At 36.8% G+C, this 15,826-nt stretch overlaps 1 protein-coding gene and 1 pseudogene across 1 annotated transcript in view; one reads left to right on the top strand and one right to left on the bottom strand.

The window, feature by feature from the left end:
• Positions 1-15,826, top strand: part of PTPRR (protein tyrosine phosphatase, receptor type R) — a 229,108-nt gene that overhangs the window by 7,636 nt on the left and 205,646 nt on the right. Inside the window, exon 2 of the mRNA XM_011374274.2 lies at positions 10,366-10,655. Within this exon, the coding sequence (XP_011372576.1) occupies positions 10,366-10,655 (290 nt within the window). The remainder of the gene's footprint in view (positions 1-10,365; positions 10,656-15,826) is intronic.
• Positions 2,883-3,000, bottom strand: LOC111730136 (annotated as a pseudogene).

Raw genomic sequence — 15,826 nt, 5'->3', positions numbered from 1 at the left:
AGCCCATTCGTTGCCATTAGAATTAATGATAACAGGGATGTTATGTTTTATGGTAAGTTTATAGTTAAAATTTTTAAAAGCTTTTTGTAAAGTCAAATATAAAAGGTAGAGAAAGCCATTTTCCCCTTTAAATGAGGGATTTGAAAGATCCTGCTTGGCCTGTGAGTACATTCTTCATCTTCAAAGTACTTACGAATGCTGACACAGGATAGCATTGATATTTCCTGACATAAAGGATTTTAATAGCTTTGAAGAAAACTATTTAATGGTAAAATATTATTTTATGATCAAATTTCATAATGCTTACTCACCAAATAATGTAACTATAAGTGTCTATTATTACAATGATATTTGCAACAGAATGACAATTAGCAAATTTATATTGGGAATATTAGCACTTTACATTCAAATAGATATCTAAATTTTTCTGAGAATCAAATCTCTATTTCAGTTTATTAAGATGTTCACGTCAATTATGGACCAAAAACAAAGCAAAACTACTTGTTTACATGAAGCAGTAGTACAGACAATATTTTTTAATTGTAGTGAAATAAATATCAAGTTCAGTGGGGACATGAATTTTTTTTTTAATTCAGAACTGAAGCAATGTCCGTTTTCTGACTAAAATATGCAGAGTGGCTTAAAGCAACCCTAAACTACTGATTTTTTGGAAAAGAGCACTAAATAAGCATAGAGTAAGAGCATCTCACAGGCATTCACTGTGGTACATGTACAGCAACATGTACAGAGCAGGACTCTACTGCTATTTCACTGTAGTAATGATCCAGTTCCTGACGGTGACTGGAAGGAAATGAAGCAGTGTGCATAACTGTACAGGGTCAGCTCCCATCACTGCATTACTTTAACTTGTCTGGGAAAGATGATCAGCACAAAGTATGACAAACATAAGATGGAGAGTTCATTTGAAAGGCCATCAATCCATGAATTATGAAGGTGTAGTTTTTAGTTATAAGCATTTTACTTTCTTTGTCTTGTTGATTCATGTTAGTTTTTAAGTTATCCTTGGAAGAAAATGAAATAGCTAAAAAGAGAAAATTGAAATAGAAGGGAAAATGCCATGATTTTAGATAACCCATAGCAGAATACTGTAGTAGTTAAGAGCATGGATACTATGGTCAAGTTCAAATCCAGGTGTGCTCTGGCTCTGTTACCAGCTCTGTAATCTTTCAATTTTTCTAAGCTTCAATTTTCTCTTTTTAAAATGGAGACGATATACTATACAACTATAGGGTTGTTATTGTGTACTAAACAGGATAATGTATGTAAAACTGCAGCATCTTAGTAAATACCATGTAAGTGTTAGGTATTATTTGATTATGGGTGGGAGAGGTTGGATTATCAATGCTTAACTAGTATGTTAGAGCAATTTCTCATTCTTTTTGTGTTTGAGCCAATGCTAGAGAAGCACATATGCCCAAGAGCTTCTGGATTCCAACTGTTTTTTTTTAATGGGGCTCTACTATGATCATGAGCCGAACTAAATGGACAGGTTTATAGTGGATTGTGAAGCTCTAAGACATCCACCTATAGCTTTTGGGCACTGAGAGGCTGGGGAGATCCAGACTGGGCCCAAGATGTCAGATCTCATTCTCCTCCCAGCCCTTCTTCAGTGACCCCCCGTGCCGCCAACTCCCTCAATAAAATGGTTTGACATCTTCCCCGCTAACGAATCCACCTATTCCCCAATCTCCCAATACCTTACCTAAAAGCTCCATCTAAACATGGTGTCTAGCATCATATCTTCAGCAAAATCCCTATTTAAATTAATATGAAATACAGGTTTTTCTTGGGTTTACCCAATAGCTGGTGAAAATGTGTAACATTTACATAAATGCCACAAGTTTAAAATATCTAGTTCCTGCCTCTCCTAGCAAGTAGTCCAGACTTATCCTAGGAGCCACCTCCCTTATTAGTCTCTCTAGGGACTCCCAAAGGGTGAGAGGTTCAAGCATGTGACCCTGGCTGCAACTCATAGCTCTATAGGCCTCCTGTAGGATTGCTGCTCTGGCAATGCTTCTTCTCTACTGACCCAGTGACATTCTCCTGCTCACTATTTGTAACCCATGGAGCTTCTACGACCATCAGGCTCCAGGTCAACATGGAAGGCTGCCTATGGTTCTGTGCATATTGGAGAAACAGGGCTGTTTGAATGTAAAGGGAAAGCAGGGAGGGAACATAGAGATGGGAAGACCCTATATCTAGGCCCTGTTACCTATCAGCACCTGATCTGCCAAGACTCTTCTCTCATGCTGATTTTATCTCAGGTGATCTATTATGTATGGCTCCGGTCTGGCTCCCTTGGAAACCTACCATCCATCAGAAAACTTAGAATTCAATTGTAGAAACTTTTCCACGGTGCTACTCTCCTCTATGCAAAGCCAAGTTCACAGTCAAGCAGCTGTTTCAGTGCCTGCAGACGGTTAAGACGCTCCCCAGGGGAATTCTCACAGGCACTCGCAAGTGTGGTCCAGTTGGGCATGGCTCTTGGCATCCCTGGACACCTCTGAATCTCTAGAGTATCAGGATTTCCCATCAGGTGTCCACTGGTTATTTTGGGTGATTTGTTTTCTGAAACTGGAAATGATATTGAGAGTTCTTGAATTATAAATATTATCATACTCAATCTGAGCATTAACTGAAGCTATGGAAATATAATAAAAGATCTGCTCTCAAGATAAACATTGATTTTCATAGAGAAGAAACAAATAGATTTCGTTATAAGAAGGAAAATACAAATGAGTATTTCCTAAATTCCTATGATTTTTTTTTTTTTTTGAGGCAAAGCAACCCTTGGTTGATCTCACAGATTGCAAAGACCTTGTCAGTTTACAATCCCTTATTATTTTATTTTATTTTTTTATGCCTTACAACACCGGTCCTCCTAGGTGGTCTCCCATCTAAGTACTAACCAGGCCCGACCCTGCTTAGCTTCTGAGATCAGACGGGATGGGGCTTGTTCAGGGTGGCATGGCTGCAGACCCTATGATGTTTTAAACTCTATACTAGGTGCTTCTATAAGATAATCATTTTACGTTTTAGGATAGAAAGTATGTTCTGAAATGGCATGCTCATGCTTTAGAAACAGTAAAAATATACTCTAAATCATATAGCATAGTAAAAAACGACAACAAAACTTAGGCTCTAGAATCTAACTACATGGATTTGAATCTCACCTCTGCTATATACTGTTTAAATTATCTGTGCCTCCCTTTTCTCATCAGAAAAAATACCATAGTAACTACCTCATAGGGTGGTTTAAAGATTTAAAGAGCTAATGCATAAGGCCCTACAGCATGGAGGCTGGAACATTAAGTATATTCAATAGATAGTAGCTGTAAGAATTATCATATTAACATGTGAAAGCTTTTACTGGTTCTATATCTCAGCTCCCAAACTTGAAAAGAAAAAATGTATGCATGACTATTAGTCCATTAAAAAGAAATCACTCTCAAGCCTTTTTTTGTAAAGAGTATCTGCTATAAAAATCAAACTGGCATACCCTCATTTTTAAAAACACTAATAGAAACTTTGCCTTGTTCATAATTAGCAAGTTTGTGTTGGAAGGAATAAATGCTGTTCTCCAAGCTGAAGTATAAGAAAAAGCATCCTATAACCATCAGAGGCACTGTAATCATTGGCAGCCCTTCTGGTGAAGTATCTCAACCTCAGGGCTCAGGTAGGATTTGTAATATCATCTCTCCTGCTGTCCCACTCAGTCTGAATGTACAACATCCAACAGGGGCCAAGATATCCTACTTGTAATGCTGAACTCTCTCTATGTCCACATAAACCTTGAAAATAGCATTGCTCGGTTTTCGTACCCCGTTTTGAAAACCCTGTCCACATACCTTTGGTGTATGTGTGTGACAGGGGAGAGGGTGTGTGTCATGAAATCAGTTTCCTTGCATGCATTCTGGGAACCAGGCATCCTGTTGTCCCTAGATTTAAGTTCTAATGAGTCATCATAAATGCCCAGCGGGTACAGAGCACATGCCTCCAATTCAGGCCTGTCCTGTTCCTGAAGCAAAAGTGCCTCTGGTCCCCCATGCTTCACCCTGCAGCATCAGCAACCGCTGCTGACAGCCCCACCTCCCACCCTGGCTCCAGCCCCCGATGTCTTGAAGTTCACTCCCTGGAGCTGTGTGCTCAGGCTGAGCCTTCCTTCATCTCCAACTTTCTCTTTGCTCTCTACTCCAATTAAAGTGTGTAGTTCTTACTCCCCATTTCAGGAAAGATCTCTTCTCAACTAGCTATATTTTAGAAAGGATGTGACACATGATCTACTCCAGATCAGAATAGCTGTTAATTTGATGGTCTTTCCCCAGCAGATGTTCATTTTGTTAGAGAATTATGAGAGAACAGTGCCCTAGCCCAGTGGCATTAATTTGAAATGATGGATGAAGGGACTAGAACAGGATGGAGTAGAAGTGTTGACCTGAAGGACCTACCAAGTACCCCTCAAATTTCTTAACGCAGGCAAAGGAGACCAGGGAAGAGATCTCTTTAAGGGGCCGCTGTGGAGCTCCTGCCTCACCTTCCTTCTGACCTAATATCTGGGCTTTTATGTCTCTAAAATTATCATTACTGTGGCTATATTTTAATTTTTTGTATGTTCTAATGTTCGTTTTGCTATGTTTTAATATAATTTCTAATATCTACCATGAGAATTATTCTTAAAGCAGACACATCATTTTCTTTGTCTTTCAATTAGAACCCAACCTCTAAAAGTCATTTGACGAACTCTACTATAAAAAAATGGAAGTAATTTATCATCTCTATAACTATTTATAAATAATAATACTTTAACTATTTGCATAACAATGACTGATGTATAAAACTTAGGTTTTACAAATGTACTGCTTTGCCAATCAGTACATGTAGAACTCAATTCCTACAATTTCTGCAGAGGTTAGCATTTTTCAGCTTTCTAGCCATACGATCATTTTTCTCCATTTCTGCATTTCCTCTGAGGGCAAATATCTTGATGAAGATCTCTTAATAGCCCTATAGAATTTAAGAGATAGTAGCATTTAACTCTTGTCAACTTCCTCTTCAAGCATCCTTTGACTCAGTTTCTCAGGAACTGGGGGGCAGCTGACAGCTTCTGTCTGAGCTGACATAAATCTCACTTCCTCCATCAGTCTGAAGGCAGTGGTCTTAACCCTATTTCCTTTTCATGATTTATGTCTAGTCACATTGTCTCAAATGATGCTGTCCTAATTGTATTATGTTCCATTCTAGAATATATATTTATCAAATGAAAAATAACTCTGTGAAAGCTGGGCAAAAATCAGGAAACATGAAACCCTTTCATTGTAATTTTACCACCAGCACATAGCACACAGTGGATTTTTCCTGCAATGGCTGTCAATTCTGTGACTACCAAAAAGCTTTCCACTGTGCAGCTCAACTTTCAATGGATGAGAGCAATAGGAACAAGTAAGAGATGCCTAGAGGAGTCGCACTTGGCTAGAAGTAGGAGTAGAAATGGCATTTCCTAATAAAATATTTGGGAAATGTGGAGTGTTTATATCAAAGAACGTTCAGGAAAAGTTTACAAGATTCCTTAATTAAAATCATTTGTTATTCTTTTAGGGTTCAGATCTTCTCCTACATAGAGGAGAATAGAGCCAGCTGTATAAAAATAGACTAATTACTTTGGTGTTGATTTTTAATTTTTATTACAGGTATACTAGACACATCACGGGCCAAACTTGTGAAGCATTTAGATGCTATTCGAGAATGATGCAGTACCTCCTCATGGGATTATGTTTTTATATCCTAGTGACCAGTTCATAAACTAGATTTTAGGAGAAGCATTCCTCAAAGGAGGTGTTCTTTCAGTACAAGCTTATCCAAGTCCCGGGCAGGGGTTACCAGTAATTTAAATTCAATCATTGTTATCTTAGAGAGACCCTTATGTTATTTACTTTTTATGACAAAATAGCTGATTTGAAGATAAACTATTTTGCCAATTGTTATTTTGTGTCAGGATACAAAACAAAACAAAAAAAAATGTTTGTACATACAAATACACACATTATACGAATGTTGTTAGAACAACTAAGTCACATAGACTGAATTTTATAAAGCTGGCTTAATATATAGACAGAGCCTTAATGGACTCTTTCAAAACACCGATGCAATTTGCTGTTAAGATTAGTAGGAGTGAGCATGTTATACCTGGGAGGCTATGTTAACAGACCTCATTTGTCACATCTTGGGAAGGTTGTAGTGGTCACCCAGAAGATGCAGTGTTATTACTGTGAAGACTTTTTACCGGAGATTAATACTGTGGTGACCACTTGGGTTATCGTTACCAAGAGATACAGAACAACTAATTGGAAGAGTAGCTTTAATATGAGTTTCCTTATATCCAAGGATATTGCTCCTGGAAATCCCTGCTCTTATAAGTTCCCAAAGTCCACACCATGTAAAATCTAACTGAATTGGGGCTTCTTTTTACTGAAGTGCATTTCTAATCTAGTCCTAGGTATATAAGAACCATCTTTATTTTCTGATGAAAAATACTGAGGCTCAGTGGGGTGAGGAGATTGCTTAAGTTCAGATCCATGAGAGGAGAGGGGCGGGGAGGTAATTGAAACTAGAATCTAGGTCCTGTACCTCTTAATTCATTGCTTTTTAAAAAGTATGTTTCTTTCCTTTCTCAATACTATTAATAGCCATTTTCTATGTAAACTTTGGTACTTCTGTGTATTTTTAACTCTTCCGGAGAGGCGTTTACAAATCAAATGAAAACCTCATCATTTCTCATGTCAAAATTCCCAAGGGACTTCCCTGATGTTATCCATTTATGTCTCCTTTCTAGAGAAGAAAGTGTTGGCAATACTTTAAAAAACAACGGTTATCCCTTCACAAAATGATCACAGAACAGTTTCCCTTTTTTGATTGTTCACTTTCTCAGGTCTCTTTAGAGACTACTGGTTCATCCTTTTGTTCTTTTCATAAGTTATTGCTACTGATTTAAACACTTGCAATATGAGGATTTATTCTGAGAGGGTGTATACAAGGCCATTCTACCTTGTGCATCCAGGAATCACCAATACCGAATCTGAAATAATGAGTCATAATGCACTTCAACTTAACATTGCAATTTCATACATTTCTCTTTCCTTTGTTAAAGATCTCTTCAGAGATTATCAAGGTCATATCCAGAATGAAATTTCAATTGTGGAATTTTATGACCATCAAAACTGGTTATTCTCATATATATGTTGCCTCGAAGATAAAACTACTTTTATTTTAAATTCAGATGAGTCTAGTTGACAAGGTATTTACTAAACATTCTGTCTAATACCCTATACAGGTTCTAAAATATTTTCTTTCTTAAGTTTCCATAAACCACTCTTTCTTGATTTGCCCCTTACTGTACTACCATTCCTTCTCAGTTAGCTTTGCTGGCTTTTCATCTTGACCTAAATATTGTTATTCTACAGTGTTCTGTCCTGTATACACTGTTCTTCTTTATTGGTCTCTTGGCTTTAAATTTTATCTGTATTGGATAACTCATGAATCTCTCTCACTCTCCAACCATATACTACACATTTAGTTATCCAACTTCTAATTCAACATCTCCACTTCTATATTGAGTAGGCATCTCAATCTTAACATTTCTAAAATGTAGACTTGCGTGTATTCATAATGTTGAAGTGAAGGAGGTGATAGAGTGGTGGCATTTGAAGGTAGAGAAGACAAAACTAATTCCAGACGCGAGCTCAGTAGTCCTCAAACTTCAGAGTTTGAATATGAGAAGAATTTGATTAAAAGGTAACTGAAGGAGACTAAACTTTGGGTGATGAGTACACAATGCAATGTACAGATGATATAATATTGTACACTTGAATCTTATTTACCAATGTCACCTCAATAAATTTAAGTTAAAAAAAAATCAGATTCTTAGGCTATACCTCCAGAGATTCAGCTATGGTAGTTCAGGGGTGGCATCTGAGAATCTGCATCTTAATATCCCAGGTGATTATGATACAGAAATCTAAGCACAACACTTTGAGAATCTTGTTCCTACCTAATGGCTGTGATGAGGTTCCTAATATTATGCTGTCAACTTGGTTCTCATCACTCAAGGACAAGGCGGGACTAAGTCCTTTCACATATATAACTGGACAAAGCTGGGGAATTTTAAGTATGTTTCAATTGCACTTAAAATTAGATTTGTCTTCACACTTCCTGTAGAACCACTTTAGCATAGGATGCATTTGTTAGCTGGACTCACATATTCTATTTAAATAAAGGGATTCTGAATAGGTTTGCTGTGATTGACACTGTATAAAATAAAAGATTGAAGATAATCATGTCATTTTCAGTTCTTCATTTTCTGATCTTCTTTCTTTCTTGTTTAATGTATATATCAAATCCAAGCTGCTTATTTCTTTCTTGTTTAATGTATATATCAAATCCAGAGTAGAGGAATTGATCATTTTTTGGCTTTTGCCCTCCATCAAGCCCTGTATGACCAGCATATATTTCTAGCATCTCCAGCAATTGTCTTACCAATATGCTTTTAACATTCATTTAGAAGTAGAAAGACAGGTTATTTTTTTAGTCAGCTCAAGTTCTTCCCACCATGACAGTTTGGGAATTATCTTTGGGTACCAGTGACTTTAGCTTTTCAGATCATTCCAATTGAAATTACATTTCATGTAAATTCTGAAGTAGTGATAGAAACTAATCATCATGTCTTCATCCTGAGCATGTTAAGTAGACTGTAACTTTTTAAAAATCAATCAAGGTATCATAATTTTCAAAGATTGGACAGCAATGACCTTGAAATAACTGTAAATTTTGTTTCTCTGACTGAAATAAGAGTTTCTCAGATTTGGAAATGACATCATCACTAGGAACACATGTAATATTTTGAAATTCAGAACAGAGTACTTCTATGTTATTATTCTTGCAACGATTTTATTAATGGAGAATAGTGCTAAAATGTTTTAGTTGCATATTAAGTTTCTGACCACAAGTATTCATTTAGTATTTTACTAAAAGTAATTTACTGAATGATATTGTAGTGTCCTAGAAGAGTTTCTACACTTCTGAAAGATAAGCACTTTTCTCCCTCCTCTCCGAGAGAACTTAGTATGACCTTGTAAAGAGCTACAATGAAGAGATTTGCCTTGGCGTTAAGAAATAGAATGGACGTACTATTTTTATCCTAGTTGACTTTTTAAATACTCATTTAAAGATAGTCACGTGTTTGCAGAAAGGCACATTGTATGCTTGAATGAACTTGGGTTTCTCACCTGAGGGACTGGCCTTCTTAATAAAAAAGAGGAATCTATAATGGTCAGTAGTATGAGAATTATATCTGCCATGACAGTGCTATTGAAATGGATGTGTTCATAAAGATAAGATGCAAAAAAAGACTTGAAGCTCCTTGCAAGATATGGGAAGTAAAAGAAAATAGTGAGAGATTAGGAAAAAAATTCTTGTAAAAAGAGATTATTTTCTAAGAACAATATTTGTACAAATTTCTGTTACCATAGACATACTAGGGGAAAATCTAGGGTACTTGAGGTTGCTAGGCACTGTGATGTGATCTGCTTGTTCTGCTTAACATCTTATATAGAAAATCTTAAGTTTGCTTTGGTGTTTGAATTAGTGATATTTTTTTTGACTCACATATATACGTTATCTATTTCCTCCTGTGACCAATGACAAATAGGAGTTATAAAAGTCAATGGATATTTACCTATCAAAAGAAATAGAGGTGAATGTATTACTTTCTCTGAATGGCCATATTACTAAGAAAGAGAAATGGGTATTGTTGCACAGTTGGAATTTGCTGCTACGGTTAGTATACTCAGATTTCTGCCTTTAGTGAGCTTAAAATATTCTACAAGCATTTAAAAAATGTACATAGTTAACTATAATATAACCAGTATAAAATAAATATGAAATAAGAATGGTATAAAATGCTATTAATTAAAAAGAAGAAAGCTTGAATATGCTATAAATCGTTGTCATTTGAAGGACATCCAGGAATGAAAGACCAGCAGGGTGTGGAAACTGTGGGTTTACATAAAGGAGGGAATTTCTGACTAAAAGAGGTATTAAAATATCTGATAAACAGGACGTTTTCAAACTACACCCACTTCGGTCCACCTAAAGCCTCGGAGATTCCTCCATACCACCAAGTGTTTTCTATTTATTTGGGATAGTGAGACAGGGAAAAAAGATGGAGACCAACTGATCTAAATTCTTCACAAGTCTTAAAGCCTCCAAAGAATAGGTAACTCTATCAGATATTTCTACTCATCTTGCTGAATAAGGTCTTTGACTTTTGTTTCTGCTTCTTCTTCCTTTCAGGGTGCTTTTCAGGAAATAATGATCACGTTTTAGCAATTCATCATAAAAAGAATGGGAAGCCAGCATTCATTTATCACCATTCACAAGACATTGAGAAGAGCCTGGATGTAGCTCCACAAAAGATATATAAGCATTCCTCTGCTGGAGCTCAAATAAGCAAACGCCACCAAATTGTTAATTCAGCATTTCCTAGACCTGCATATGATCCATCTCTCAATCTTTTGGCTGTAGCTGGTCAAGATCTTGAAGTGGAAAACCTTCCAATCCCAGCAGCAAATATAATTGTGGTGGTAAGTATCACAGTTAACTGATGCCGACGTTGGTGCTGGTGCTTTCTTCTGTGCTTGATGTTGGGAAGAAAAAAAACCTAATGGTGAATAGTTATCATTGGATCTCAATGATTTTTTTTTTTTTTTACCACAGCACTTCTCATTCTCTGATGGTTTTTGTTGCTTGATTATTGTGTGTTGGCTTCCTCTTGAATGTAAGCCCATGAAATAAGAAACCTTGTCTGTATCTTCTGTGCACAGCACAGTGCATGGTGCATAGTAGGTGTTTAATAAATATTTGAATTAAAAATTGCTTTAGGAAGACCTTACAATTATAGCGATCATATCCTATACAGAGCATCCTGCCTTCTGTGATAATTTCTTCTAAGCAGACAAATCTTAGTCTCAGTTTATGTCAATAAATAATACTTAGTAAAGAACTTCTGGTCATTTGACTCAAATTGCATGAAACGAAGAGCCCACTGAAAGGGAAGTGGTGTTCTGGGCCAGAGGTAGTTTTCTGTCACTGAAGTAAATAAGATAATTTGAGAGCAACTGATGGGCAATATTCCTAATATTGCTGGACAAACATCACCGTTTATTAATCAAGACAATGTGATGGTTCCATTGCTTGCATCCTTAGGGTGTATAACCCAGGCCAGAGGTTCTCAATCTGTGGAGGTATCATAGTGAAATACATGCTGACATTGACATTCTATTTAGACTATAGTCCCTCTCAAGTTTAAAATCACAATAAGAGGATCCACATTAAAACTACAGATCAGTAGCTAAATGATTGTTATTGCATTTCTGCCCCCAAGATATAATCAAAAATGTTGACTTTTAAGGTCACAATAATTCATGAATCCCTGTTTGCATTTTGACAACCTTTCTATGCACCAAATGTAATTAAACTTAATAAGCTTTTTTTCCTTTTTAAAATTTTTCATCTGCCACCTACAGGATGCTTCACTTAGTATTGAAAATCAAAGATCCATTTATTGATGCTTTCAACTACCATACATGGAATATTTATTAGGATCCAGTCTTCATTTCGGGTAGAAATAGCAATAAATGAAATGGAGTCTCTGGTTTTGCTTGAGATGTCTGAGGGGAAATGCCAGTAATTTAATAAAAATCATAAATTGAGAACACAAGATGAGCTCTTGGTAAGAGAAAATATGTGGGTCATTTGGCTTCCTGAAATATTTGAACAAGTTTTTTGCATTTACATGAGTAACAGATGTTCTGAAGGTGAAAGCCATGTATTCTGTTCAGTGAAGATAAACGCTGTTAATGACGTCGTTGTATCTGGATATGGCTGTGTGAATGCTAGGGCCCATGGCAGATATTTCTTCCAGTGACCATCATAAACCATGGTCATCAACTCTTAAAGTCACTGCAAATTATAATTCACAAGGTCTGTTCTATCATGTAAGGTCATGTACTATCTAGTGAACTTAATATTGCGAAGGATAAAAGGCATCAATGGGGAATTCTGACATGTCATTTCACTTTTAGCTTATCGTTTGGAGACTCATGAAAAAGCTGTGCATTTTCTTTTGGATGATGATTACAAGGAGGTAATAGGTGATACTGCTGCATTAGCTTTCCCTAATCTCTCTTGATCTGGTCTCTAAACATTGTGTGGCTATGATAGCTTGCAACAACGACTGCTTATGCTAATGTTTCCTATAATCTACTTTCAGTACTTAACGCACATGGTGATTTAGTAGGAAAACCTAGGAAGTGGGGTTATTTTAAAATAAATCAATAATGTGCAACATACTCAAAAAACAGAGGGTCAACATTCAATCAAGTATCAGCTGGTTTGAAGGTTCATTCTATCTAGAAAAGAGACTCAGGAATGAAGTGTAGATGATGAAACTAAGATATTCTGGTGACCAAATGACTTCGATAGAGTAACAGATGTGTGTTTGTATGGCCAGAGTGTACATGTATTATATATACAGACCATTTTGTTGAGGAATATTGCAATGGTACCAAAGAATTATTTTGTACCTTAATTTATATCAAAATGAGCATTGTTAATAAGTATATCCTGAATTAGGGGAATTATTGAGGTTTTTTTCCAGCTAGAGTAAAAAGCAACTTCCAACCTCCAAAATGTATTTGTAACCTCTAAAGCTTCCTAGCTCAGAGGGAGAGATCACTTGTTTTCTCTTCCTATATTTCTCTCTCTCTCTCTCTCTCTCTCTCTCTCTCTCTCTCTCTCTCTCTCTCTCTCTCTCTCCCTCTCTCTCTCATTCTCTCTCTCTCCCTCTCCCACCTTTTCCCCTCTCTCCCCTCTCCCTTGACATTGTTGAGTTTTAGAATGAGAAATTTAACTAGGAAATGAAAGATGCATATGTCTCTCTTCTTTTCCCAATTCCTAATTGCCTCCACAAAGCATTTTATAAGAGCATTCATCCGCAAGTGATTTTTTTTTCTTTTTCTTCTGTTTTATAATCAGAAAAAATCTGTAGTTTATTTATTCCAAGGAGAGGACAGCACAATTAAAATGTTTATCCCAAAGAGTGACAATTATGTTCTTTTATCCCAAAGAATGCTAATTATGTTCCAGAAGCTCAATTAAGAAACTGTTATTAGGATTTCTGTACAAATTCAACGTAGAGAGAATATGAATGTCTTCAAGGTCAGTGCTATGGTACAAGCCAAAACAACAACACAACAACAGCAACAATAACAACAATAGCTTTAGCCAAATGTCTGCTGGAAATTTTACAGCTATTATCACCAGATCCCTAAGATGTTCATCAGGCCACAAGGCCACAACATCAGGACAGAGGATACCAGTGGTGTGAGTGAAAATGGTAGAGTAGAAGCAGCTTCAGGTCTTTCCAGTTCAGCAAGTTCAGCACAGGTTGCTAAATGAAGATTATTCTATTCTGGGAAAAAATCTTAGAAAAATGGGGATCAAGAAGACTTTGGAATATAAAGGGTGGGGAGATTATGGTTTATTCCACAGGATGGAATTGAGGAAAGCAAAATGAATTAAAGTAAAAGAAGAAGGAAAGCGAAGGGAAGGGGAAAGGAGTGAAAGAAACAGAATGGGAGAGATGAAGGAAAAAAGGAAGAGAGGAGGGAAGGAGAGAGGGAGAAAGGAAAGGGGAGAGGAAAAGAAGAGAGATTATATAGTATCAGTTGTTATGGCAGTAGGAAGACTTCTATGAGCACCTAAGATGATGGGATTCCTGTGAGATTCCTAGAATCCTAAAACCTCTTGTCTTACTCACCACTCACAAAGACCAGCACACAGACAGACATTCACCTGTTTTTTGACATAGAACAGTCTTTACAAATATTTTTAGCAGGTTGTTGATTTAGAAGACTATTAAAGCCAAAAGCTTTGGATAACTCTGATTTTCACTTACATCTTGAGCTCTGGTCATTACATCCTGAACCTCGGCTTGGTTCTGCTGTTAACCAGTTTTTGAGTTTCGCCTTACGGATGAAGGGATAATTCCTAGATGTAATGTGAAGGACTTTGAAAGACCAACCTTCTCATTGCCTGCCACAGTAAATAAATTTTATTATTTGGTGTGTTATATGGTGTAGGTAAATAATTGTTGGACACTTTTTCAATGGACAATTTGGTTTAATCATAATTTTGTGTTTGTGTAGTGAATGTCCCAAAGGGTAGGTTTGATCTATGTAGCTACCACTGGAATTCTGTTATGTTAAGAAAGGTTTATTGGTTAGGAATATTTTTTCGCAAGTGACAAGAAATCTAATCCAAACTAGAAAAAAATTTATGGTTCAAGAAACGACACTTCTGTAATATATCTAGCTTTAGGTATGATATTTATCAAAGGCTCAAATAATCAATCAGGATCAATCTCTCAGCTCTCCTCCCTGGGGTGACTTCATTCTCAGACTGGTTCTGTCTCTTCATCTCAACATGGTTTCCTGAAACTCCTGGAGTGTCATCCTTGCACGTTCATATTCAGTGGAAAAAAATGGACTCTTTCACAACTTTCAGTAATATACCGGGCATTCCTATGATTAGACCAATTTAAGTACTCACTTCATCCTTGAACAGTTTTTGGCTAGCTGTTAATGTTGGAGCCAGAGAGTAAAAGGTGAAAGATCCATGATGGCCATTCTATAAGTAATAATAATAAAAAAGGAACTATAGGGTCAAATTCTATTTTATTTTCAAGAAAGTCCAGAAAAATAACTTTTGTAATCTACTTTAAAAATTTGGTTAAATTTTCGCTCTTTTCTTAACATACCCGAAATCAAGGGTCCCCAACCCCTGTGCTGCAGACCAGTACTGGTCCATGGCCTGTTAGGAACCAGGCCACACAGCAGGAGGAGAGCAGCAGGCAGGTGAGCAAACAAAAATTCATCTGTATTTGCAGCTGCTCCCCAGTACTAGCATCACCACTTCAACTCCACCACAGATCATCAGGCATTAGATTCTCATGGAGGCACTGGTCCCTGGTGCCAAAAAGGTTGAGGACCGCTGCCCTAAATGCTTTGGGGTAAAACTGTAGGATCTTACATAATCACCTTTCTTTTTATCCCAAACATTTGCATTTTGCAAAGCTTTGTGCTTAGACTTTCTAGATATTATTGTACCCCTGAAAAATAATCTTGAAGTAGAAACTCCATTCTTGAGCTGGGCATTCTGACAGTCCTAACTGTCACCATCTGTTGCTTTTCTCCATTCCTGGCTACTAAAGCAGCAAAGAGGATGCTCGAACACATGCTGGAAATGTTACAGGTCAAGCTCAGGCAATGTCTGTGTGAAGTTTCAACACTGGACCACTTAGTGCATCTGCTTGTTTTGGATCATTTCAACTCAACATTAAAATGACTGAAGTCTCAAGAGAACTGGTTTAATTGGTTATCATATTAATTGGACACTGACTATCCTCATCTACAGAGAATGTTTTAATAATATCTTTGTTTTGACTCTAAAAGTAATGTACTTTTATAATTTTAGAATATTTAGGACATGGTTCTATAGTGTAGCGGTTAGCACGTCTGCTTTATATGCAGAAGATCCTGGGTTTGCACCACAGTGGAACCATGGTCCATGGTCTACCCTGAACAAGCCCGATGTCTGATCTCAGAAGCTAAGCAGGGTCAGCCCTGGTTAGTACTTGGATGAGAGACCACCTAGGAAGACCAAGTTCTTTAAGCATAAATAATAATAATAATAA

Source organism: Pteropus vampyrus, unplaced genomic scaffold, assembly GCF_000151845.1.
Source record: "Pteropus vampyrus isolate Shadow unplaced genomic scaffold, Pvam_2.0 Scaffold9, whole genome shotgun sequence".
Lineage (NCBI taxonomy): Eukaryota > Metazoa > Chordata > Mammalia > Chiroptera > Pteropodidae > Pteropus > Pteropus vampyrus.
Note: the sequence above shows the minus strand (reverse complement) of the source record. Positions and strands in the feature narration are given on the sequence as shown.